The following is a 10766-nucleotide window of genomic DNA, read 5'->3' as shown; positions in this document are numbered from 1 at the left end:
AGACTCACACAGTTACCCATAGACTCACACAGAGACCCATAGACTCACACAGAGACCCATAGACTCACACAGAGACCCATAGACTCACACAGAGACCCATAGACTCACCACACAGAGACCCATAGACTCACACAGAGACCCATAGACTCACACAGAGACCCATAGACTCACACAGAGACCCATAGACTCACACAGAGACCCATAGACTCACACAGAGACCCATAGACTTAACCAGAGACCCATAGACTCACACAGACCCATAGACTCACACAGAGACCCATAGACTCACACAGAGACCCATAGACTCACACAGAGACCCATAGACTCACACAGAGACCCATAGACTCACACAGAGACCCATAGACTCACACAGAGACCCATAGACTCACACAGAGACCCATAGACTCACACAGAGACCCATAGACTCACACAGAGACCCACAGACTCACACAGAGACCTGTAGACTCACACAGAGACCCATAGACTCACACAGTTACCCATAGACTCACACAGACACCCATAGACTCACCACACACAGACCCATAGACTCACCACACAGAGACCCATAGACTCACACAGAGACCCATAGACTCACCACACAGAGACCCATAGACTCACACAGAGACCCATAGACTCACCACACAGAGACCCATAGACTCACCACACAGAGACCCATAGACTCACCACACAGAGACCCATAGACTCACCACACAGAGACCCATAGACTCACCACACAGAGACCCATAGACTCACCACACAGAGACCCATAGACTCACCACACAGAGACCCATAGACTCACACAAAGACCCATAGACTCACACAGAGACCCACAGACTCACACAGAGACCCACAGACTCACCACACAGAGACCCATAGACTCACCACACAGAGACCCATAGACTCACCACACAGAGACCCATAGACTCACCACACAGAGACCCATAGACTCATCACACAGAGACCCATAGACTCACACAGTGACCCATAGACTCACCACACAGAGACCCATAGACTCACCACACAGAGACCCATAGACTCATCACACAGAGACCCATAGACTCATCACACAGAGACCCATAGACTCACCACACAGAGACCCATAGACTCATCACACAGAGACCCATAGACTCACCACACAGAGACCCATAGACTCATCACACAGAGACCCACAGACTCACCACACAGAGACCCATAGACTCACCACACAGAGACCCATAGACTCATCACACAGAGACCCATAGACTCACCACACAGAGACCCATAGACTCATCACACAGAGACCCATAGACTCACCACACAGAGACCCATAGACTCACGCAGAGACCCATAGACTCATCACACAGAGACCCATAGACTCACCACACAGAGACCCATAGACTCACCACACAGAGACCCATAGACTCACACAGAGACCCATAGACTCACCACACAGAGACCCATAGACTCACACAGAGACCCATAGACTCATCACACAGAGACCCATAGACTCACCACACAGAGACCCATAGACTCATCACACAGAGACCCATAGACTCACACAGAGACCCATAGACTCAACACACAGAGACCCATCGATCCACACAGAGACCCATAGACTTACACAGAGACCCCTAGACTCACACAGAGACCCATAGACTCACACAGAGACCCATAGACTCACACAGAGACCCACAGACTCACACAGAGACCCACAGACTCACACAGAGACCCCTAGACTCACACAGAGACCCATAGACTCACACAGAGACCCATAGACTCACACAGAGACCCATAGACTCACACAGAGACCCATAGACTCACACAGTTACCCATAGACTCACACAGAGACCCATAGACTCACACAGAGACCCATAGACTCACACAGAGACCCATAGACTCACACAGAGACCCATAGACTCACCACACAGAGACCCATAGACTCACACAGAGACCCATAGACTCACACAGAGACCCATAGACTCACACAGAGACCCATAGACTCACACAGAGACCCATAGACTCACACAGAGACCCATAGACTCACACAGAGACCCATAGACTCACACAGAGACCCATAGACTTAACCAGAGACCCATAGACTCACACAGACCCATAGACTCACACAGAGACCCATAGACTCACACAGAGACCCATAGACTCACACAGAGACCCATAGACTCACACAGAGACCCATAGACTCACACAGAGACCCATAGACTCACACAGAGACCCATAGACTCACACAGAGACCCATAGACTCACACAGAGACCCATAGACTCACACAGAGACCCACAGACTCACACAGAGACCTGTAGACTCACACAGAGACCCATAGACTCACACAGTTACCCATAGACTCACACAGAGACCCATAGACTCACCACACACAGACCCATAGACTCACCACACAGAGACCCATAGACTCACACAGAGACCCATAGACTCACCACACAGAGACCCATAGACTCACACAGAGACCCATAGACTCACCACACAGAGACCCATAGACTCACCACACAGAGACCCATAGACTCACCACACAGAGACCCATAGACTCACCACACAGAGACCCATAGACTCACCACACAGAGACCCATAGACTCACCACACAGAGACCCATAGACTCACCACACAGAGACCCATAGACTCACCACACAGAGACCCATAGACTCACACAAAGACCCATAGACTCACACAGAGACCCACAGACTCACACAGAGACCCACAGACTCACCACACAGAGACCCATAGACTCACCACACAGAGACCCATAGACTCACCACACAGAGACCCATAGACTCACCACACAGAGACCCATAGACTCACACAGAGACCCATAGACTCACACAGAGACCCACAGACTCACACAGAGACCCATAGACTCACCACACAGAGACCCATAGACTCACACAGAGACCCATAGACTCACACAGAGACCCACAGACTCACACAGAGACCCATAGACTCACCACACAGAGACCCATAGACTCACACAGAGACCCATAGACTCACCACACAGAGACCCATAGACTCACCACACAGAGACCCACAGACTCACACAGAGACCCATAGACTCACCACACAGAGACCCATAGACTCACCACACAGAGACCCATAGACTCACCACACAGAGACCCATAGACTCACCACACAGAGACCCATAGACTCACCACACAGAGACCCATAGACTCACCACACAGAGACCCATAGACTCACCACACAGAGACCCATAGACTCATCACACAGAGACCCATAGACTCACACAGAGACCCATAGACTCATCACACAGAGACCCATAGACTCACACAGAGACCCATAGACTCACCACACAGAGACCCATAGACTCACCACACAGAGACCCATAGACTCATCACACAGAGACCCATAGACTCATCACACAGAGACCCATAGACTCACCACACAGAGACCCATAGACTCATCACACAGAGACCCATAGACTCACCACACAGAGACCCATAGACTCATCACACAGAGACCCATAGACTCACCACACAGAGACCCACAGACTCATCACACAGAGACCCACAGACTCACCACACAGAGACCCATAGATTCACCACACAGAGACCCATAGACTCATCACACAGAGACCCATATACTCACCACACAGAGACCCATAGACTCACCACACAGAGACCCACAGACTCACACAGAGACCCATAGACTCACCACACAGAGACCCATAGACTCACCACACAGAGACCCATAGACTCACCACACAGAGACCCATAGACTCACCACACAGAGACCCATAGACTCACCACACAGAGACCCATAGGCTCACCACACAGAGACCCATAGACTCACCACACAGAGACCCATAGGCTCATCACACAGAGACCCATAGACTCACACAGAGACCCATAGACTCATCACACAGAGACCCATAGACTCACACAGAGACCCATAGACTCACCACACAGAGACCCATAGACTCACCACACAGAGACCCATAGACTCATCACACAGAGACCCATAGACTCATCACACAGAGACCCATAGACTCACCACACAGAGACCCATAGACTCATCACACAGAGACCCATAGACTCACCACACAGAGACCCATAGACTCATCACACAGAGACCCACAGACTCACCACACAGAGACCCATAGACTCACCACACAGAGACCCATAGACTCATCACACAGAGACCCATAGACTCACCACACAGAGACCCATAGACTCATCACACAGAGACCCATAGACTCACCACACAGAGACCCATAGACTCACGCAGAGACCCATAGACTCATCACACAGAGACCCATAGACTCACCACACAGAGACCCATAGACTCACCACACAGAGACCCATAGACTCACACAGAGACCCATAGACTCACCACACAGAGACCCATAGACTCACACAGAGACCCATAGACTCATCACACAGAGACCCATAGACTCACCACACAGAGACCCATAGACTCATCACACAGAGACCCATAGACTCACACAGAGACCCATAGACTCAACACACAGAGACCCATCGATCCACACAGAGACCCATAGACTTACACAGAGACCCATAGACTCACACAGAGACCCCTAGACTCACACAGAGACCCATAGACTCACACAGAGACCCATAGACTCACACAGACACCCATAGACTCACACAGAGACCCACAGACTCACACAGAGACCCCTAGACTCACACAGAGACCCATAGACTCACACAGAGACCCATAGACTCACACAGAGACCCATAGACTCACACAGAGACCCATAGACTCACACAGTTACCCATAGACTCACACAGAGACCCATAGACTCACCACACAGAGACCCATAGACTCACACAGAGACCCATAGACTCACACAGAGACCCATAGACTCACACAGAGACCCATAGACTCACACAGAGACCCATAGACTCACACAGAGACCCATAGACTCACACAGAGACCCATAGACTTAACCAGAGACCCATAGACTCACACAGACCCATAGACTCACACACAGACCCATAGACTCACACAGAGACCCATAGACTCACACAGAGACCCATAGACTCACACAGAGACCCATAGACTCACACAGAGACCCATAGACTCACACAGAGACCCATAGACTCACACAGAGACCCATAGACTCACACAGAGACCCATAGACTCACACAGAGACCCGCAGACTCACACAGAGACCTGTAGACTCACACAGAGACCCATAGACTCACACAGTTACCCATAGACTCACACAGAGACCCATAGACTCACCACACACAGACCCATAGACTCACACAGAGACCCATAGACTCACACAGAGACCCATAGACTCACCACACAGAGACCCATATACTCACACAGAGACCCATAGACTCACCACACAGAGACCCATAGACTCACCACACAGAGACCCATAGACTCACGCAGCGACCCATAGACTCACACAGAGACCCATAGACTCATCACACAGAGACCCATAGACTCACCACACAGAGACCCATAGACTCACACAGAGACCCATAGACTCACACAGAGACCCATAGACTCACACAGAGACCCATAGACTCACACAGAGACCCATAGACTCACCACACAGAGACCCATAGACTCACACAGAGACCCATAGACTCACCACACAGAGACCCATAGACTCACACAGAGACCCATAGACTCACCACACAGAGACCCATAGACTCGCCACACAGAGACCCATAGACTCACACAGAGACCCATAGACTCACCACACAGAGACCCATAGACTCACGCAGCGACCCATAGACTCACACAGAGACCCATAGACTCATCACACAGAGACCCATAGACTCACCACACAGAGACCCATAGACTCACACAGAGACCCATAGACTCACACAGAGACCCATAGACTCACCACACAGAGACCCATAGACTCACCACACAGAGACCCATAGACTCACACAGAGACCCATAGACTCACCACACAGAGACCCATAGACTCACACAGAGACCCATAGACTCACACAGAGACCCATAGACTCACACAGAGACCCATAGACTCACACAGAGACCCATAGACTCACACAGAGACCCATAGACTCACACAGAAACCCATAGACTCACACAGAGACCCATAGACTCACACAGAGACCCACAGACTCACACAGAGACCTGTAGACTCACACAGAGACCCATAGACTCACCACACAGAGACCCATAGACTCGCCACACAGAGACCCATAGACTCACACAGAGACCCATAGACTCACACAGAGACCCATAGACTCACCACACAGAGACCCATAGACTCACGCAGCGACCCATAGACTCACACAGAGACCCATAGACTCATCACACAGAGACCCATAGACTCACCACACAGAGACCCATAGACTCACACAGAGACCCATAGACTCACACAGAGACCCATAGACTCACCACACAGAGACCCATAGACTCACCACACAGAGACCCATAGACTCACACAGAGACCCATAGACTCACCACACAGAGACCCATAGACTCACACAGAGACCCATAGACTCACACAGAGACCCATAGACTCACACAGAGACCCATAGACTCACACAGAGACCCATAGACTCACACAGTTACCCATAGACTCACACAGAGACCCATAGACTCACCACACACAGACCCATAGACTCACACAGAGACCCATAGACTCACACAGAGACCCATAGACTCACCACACAGAGACCCATAGACTCACACAGAGACCCATAGACTCACCACACAGAGACCCATAGACTCACCACACAGAGACCCATAGACTCACGCAGCGACCCATAGACTCACACAGAGACCCATAGACTCATCACACAGAGACCCATAGACTCACCACACAGAGACCCATAGACTCACCACACAGAGACCCATAGACTCACACAGAGACCCATAGACTCACGCAGCGACCCATAGACTCACACAGAGACCCATAGACTCATCACACAGAGACCCATAGACTCACCACACAGAGACCCATAGACTCACACAGAGACCCATAGACTCACCACACAGAGACCCATAGACTCACACAGAGACCCATAGACTCACCACACAGAGACCCATAGACTCACACAGAGACCCATAGACTCACCACGCAGAGACCCATAGACTCACGCAGAGACCCATAGACTCACACAGAGACCCATAGACTCACACAGAGACCCATAGACTCACACAGAGACCCATAGACTCACACAGAGACCCATAGACTCACACAGAGACCCATAGACTCACACAGAGACCCATAGACTCACACAGAGACCCATAGACTCACACAGAGACCCATAGACTCACACAGAGACCCATAGACTCACACAGAGACCCATAGACTCACACAGAGACCCATAGACTCACACAGAGACCCATAGACTCACACAGAGACCCATAGACTCACACAGAGACCCATAGACTCACACAGAGACCCACAGACTCACACAGAGACCCATAGACTCACACAGAGACCCATAGACTCACACAGAGACCCATAGACTCACACAGAGACCCATAGACTCACCACACAGAGACCCATAGACTCACACAGAGACCCACAGACTCATCACACAGAGACCCATAGACTCATCACACAGAGACCCATAGACTCACCACACAGAGACCCATAGACTCACCACACAGAGACCCATAGACTCACCACACAGAGACCCATAGACTCACTACACAGAGACCCATAGACTCATCACACAGAGACCCATAGACTCACCACACAGAGACCCATAGACTCACACAGAGACCCACAGACTCACACAGACTGCTTCCTACCCACTGTGTGTATGTATCGCCTGAATACTCCATCTCTGTGCCTCCACCACAATCACCGTCACCACCGTCACCACCACCGTCACCACCACCACCGTCACCACCACCACCGTCACCACCACCGTCGTCACCACCGTCACCACCATCACCACCGTCACCACCACCACCGTCACCACCACCACCGTCACCACCACTGTCGTCACCACCACCGTCGTCACCGTCACCACCATCACCACCACCGTCACCACCACCGTCACCGTCACCACCACCACCATCACCACCACCACCACCGTCACCACCACCACCACCGTCACCACCACCGTCGTCACCACCGTCACCACCGTCACCACCATCACCACCGTCACCACCACCACCACCACCGTCACCACCACCACCGTCACCACCACCACCGTCACCGTCACCGTCGTCACCGTCACCACCACTGTCACCACCGTCACCGTCACCACCATCACCACCACCACCACCGTCACCACCACCACCACCACCACCGTCACCACCACCGTCACCGTCACCACCACCACCACCGCCACCCCCACCACTGTGTGTGTGTGCAGGAGAAGGAGGGGCGTGGGTTTGACCTGGGGTCAGGCCTCGTGGTCACCTCCCTGTCCGCAAGTCGGCAAGCCTTGCGATAGAGACGCTCACTCGCTCGCTCACTCACTCACTCGCTCACTCAGCAGCTGTGAGCTCACTCACTCACTCACTTACTCACTCGCTCACTCACTCAGCAGCTGTGAGCTCACTCGCTCACTCACTCACTCACTCACTCGCTCACTCAGCAGCTGTGAGCTTACTCACTCACTCACTCACTCGCTTACTCACTTACTCATTCGCTCACTCACTCACTCACTCGCTTACTCGCTCACTCACTCACTCAGCAGCTGTGAGCTCACTCACTCACTCACTCGCTTACTCACTTACTCACTCGCTCACTCACTCACTCAGCAGCTGTGAGCTCACTCACTCACTCACTCGCTTACTCACTTACTCACTCGCTTACTCACTCGCTCACTCACTCGCTCACTCACTCGCTCACTCGCTCGCTCACTCAGCAGCTGTGAGCTCACTCACTCACTCACTCGCTTACTCACTTACTCACTCGCTCACTCACTCAGCAGCTGTGAGCTCACTCACTCACTCACTCGCTTACTCACTTACTCACTCGCTCACTCACTCACTCAGCAGCTGTGAGCTCACTCACTCACTCACTCGCTTACTCACTTACTCACTCGCTCACTCACTCACTCAGCAGCTGTGAGCTCACTCACTCACTCGCTCGCTTACTCACTTACTCACTCGCTCACTCACTCAGCAGCTGTGAGCTCACTCACTCACTCACTCGCTTACTCACTTACTCACTCGCTCACTCACTCACTCAGCAGCTGTGAGCTCACTCACTCACTCACTCGCTTACTCACTTACTCACTCGCTCACTCACTCACTCAGCAGCTGTGAGCTCACTCACTCACTCGCTCGCTTACTCACTTACTCACTCGCTCACTCACTCAGCAGCTGTGAGCTCACTCACTCACTCACTCGCTTACTCACTTACTCACTCGCTCACTCACTCACTCAGCAGCTGTGAGCTCACTCACTCACTCGCTCGCTTACTCACTTACTCACTCGCTCACTCACTCAGCAGCTGTGAGCTCACTCACTCACTCACTCGCTTACTCACTTACTCACTCACTCAGCAGCTGTGAGCTCACTCACTCACTCACTCGCTTACTCACTTACTCGCTCGCTCACTCACTCGCTCACTCACTCGCTCACTCACTCGCTCACTCGCTCACTCAGCAGCTGTGAGCTCACTCACTCACTCACTCACTCACTCGCTTACTCACTCGCTCACTCACTCACTCAGCAGCTGTGAGCTCACTCACTCACTCACTCGCTTACTCACTTACTCGCTCGCTCACTCACTCGCTCACTCACTCGCTCACTCACTCGCTCACTCGCTCGCTCACTCAGCAGCTGTGAGCTCACTCACTCACTCACTCGCTTACTCACCCACTCACTCGCTCGCTCACTCAGCAGCTGTGAGCTCACTCACTCGCTTACTCACTTACTCGCTCGCTCACTCACTCGCTCACTCACTCGCTCACTCACTCGCTCGCTCACTCAGCAGCTGTGAGCTCACTCACTCACTCACTCGCTTACTCACTTACTCACTCGCTCGCTCACTCAGCAGCTGTGAGCTCACTCACTCACTCACTCGCTTACTCACTTACTCACTCACTCACTCACTCGCTCACTCACTCAGCAGCTGTGAGCTCACTCACTCACTCACTCGCTTACTCACTTACTCACTCACTCACTCAGCAGCTGTGAGCTCACTCACTCGCTTACTCACTTACTCACTCGCTCACTCACTTACTCACTCGCTCGCTCACTCAGCAGCTGTGAGCTCACTCACTCACTCACTCACTCGCTTACTCACTTACTCACTCGCTCACTCACTCACTCAGCAGCTGTGAGCTCACTCACTCACTCACTCGCTTACTCACTTACTCACTCACTCACTCAGCAGCTGTGAGCTCACTCACTCGCTTACTCACTCGCTCACTCGCTCGCTCACTCACTCACTCGCTCACTCACTCAGCAGCTGTGAGCTCACTCACTCGCTCGCTTACTCACTCGCTCACTCACTCGCTCGCTTACTCACTCGCTCACTCACTCACTCACTCAGCAGCTGTGAGCTCACTCACTCACTCGCTCACTTACTCACTCGCTCACTCACTCACTCAGCAGCTGTGAGCTCGCTCACTCGCTCACTCGCTCACTCACTCGCTCACCCACTCACTCACTCGCTCACTCGCTCGCTCGCTTTACTCAGCAGCTGTGAGCTCACTGACTCGCTTACTCACTCACTCACTTGCTCACTCACTCACTCCCTCTCTCACTCACTCACTCACTCGCCAGCTCACTCACTCGCTAGCTCACTCACTCACTCCCTCTCTCACTCACTCACTCCCTCTCTCACTCACTCCCTCTCTCACTCACTCACTCACTC

The 10766-nt window shown here is 52.4% G+C and overlaps 1 protein-coding gene across 1 annotated transcript in view; it reads left to right on the top strand.

Annotated features, from left to right (window-relative positions):
• The window catches only part of LOC144955720 (ADP-ribosylation factor-like protein 2-binding protein), a 35692-nt gene extending 27169 nt beyond the window's left edge, over positions 1 to 8523 (top strand). The window contains exon 7 of the mRNA XM_078885864.1: positions 8308 to 8523. Within this exon, the coding sequence (XP_078741990.1) occupies positions 8308 to 8388 (81 nt within the window). The 3' untranslated portion in view covers positions 8389 to 8523. The remainder of the gene's footprint in view (positions 1 to 8307) is intronic.
• The last annotated feature ends 2243 nt before the right edge of the window (positions 8524 to 10766 follow it).

This window comes from Lampetra fluviatilis, unplaced genomic scaffold (assembly GCF_964198595.1).
Source record: "Lampetra fluviatilis unplaced genomic scaffold, kcLamFluv1.1 SCAFFOLD_616, whole genome shotgun sequence".
NCBI classification, from domain to species: Eukaryota; Metazoa; Chordata; class Hyperoartia; order Petromyzontiformes; family Petromyzontidae; genus Lampetra; species Lampetra fluviatilis.
This window is presented reverse-complemented; position numbering and strand designations above follow the sequence as displayed.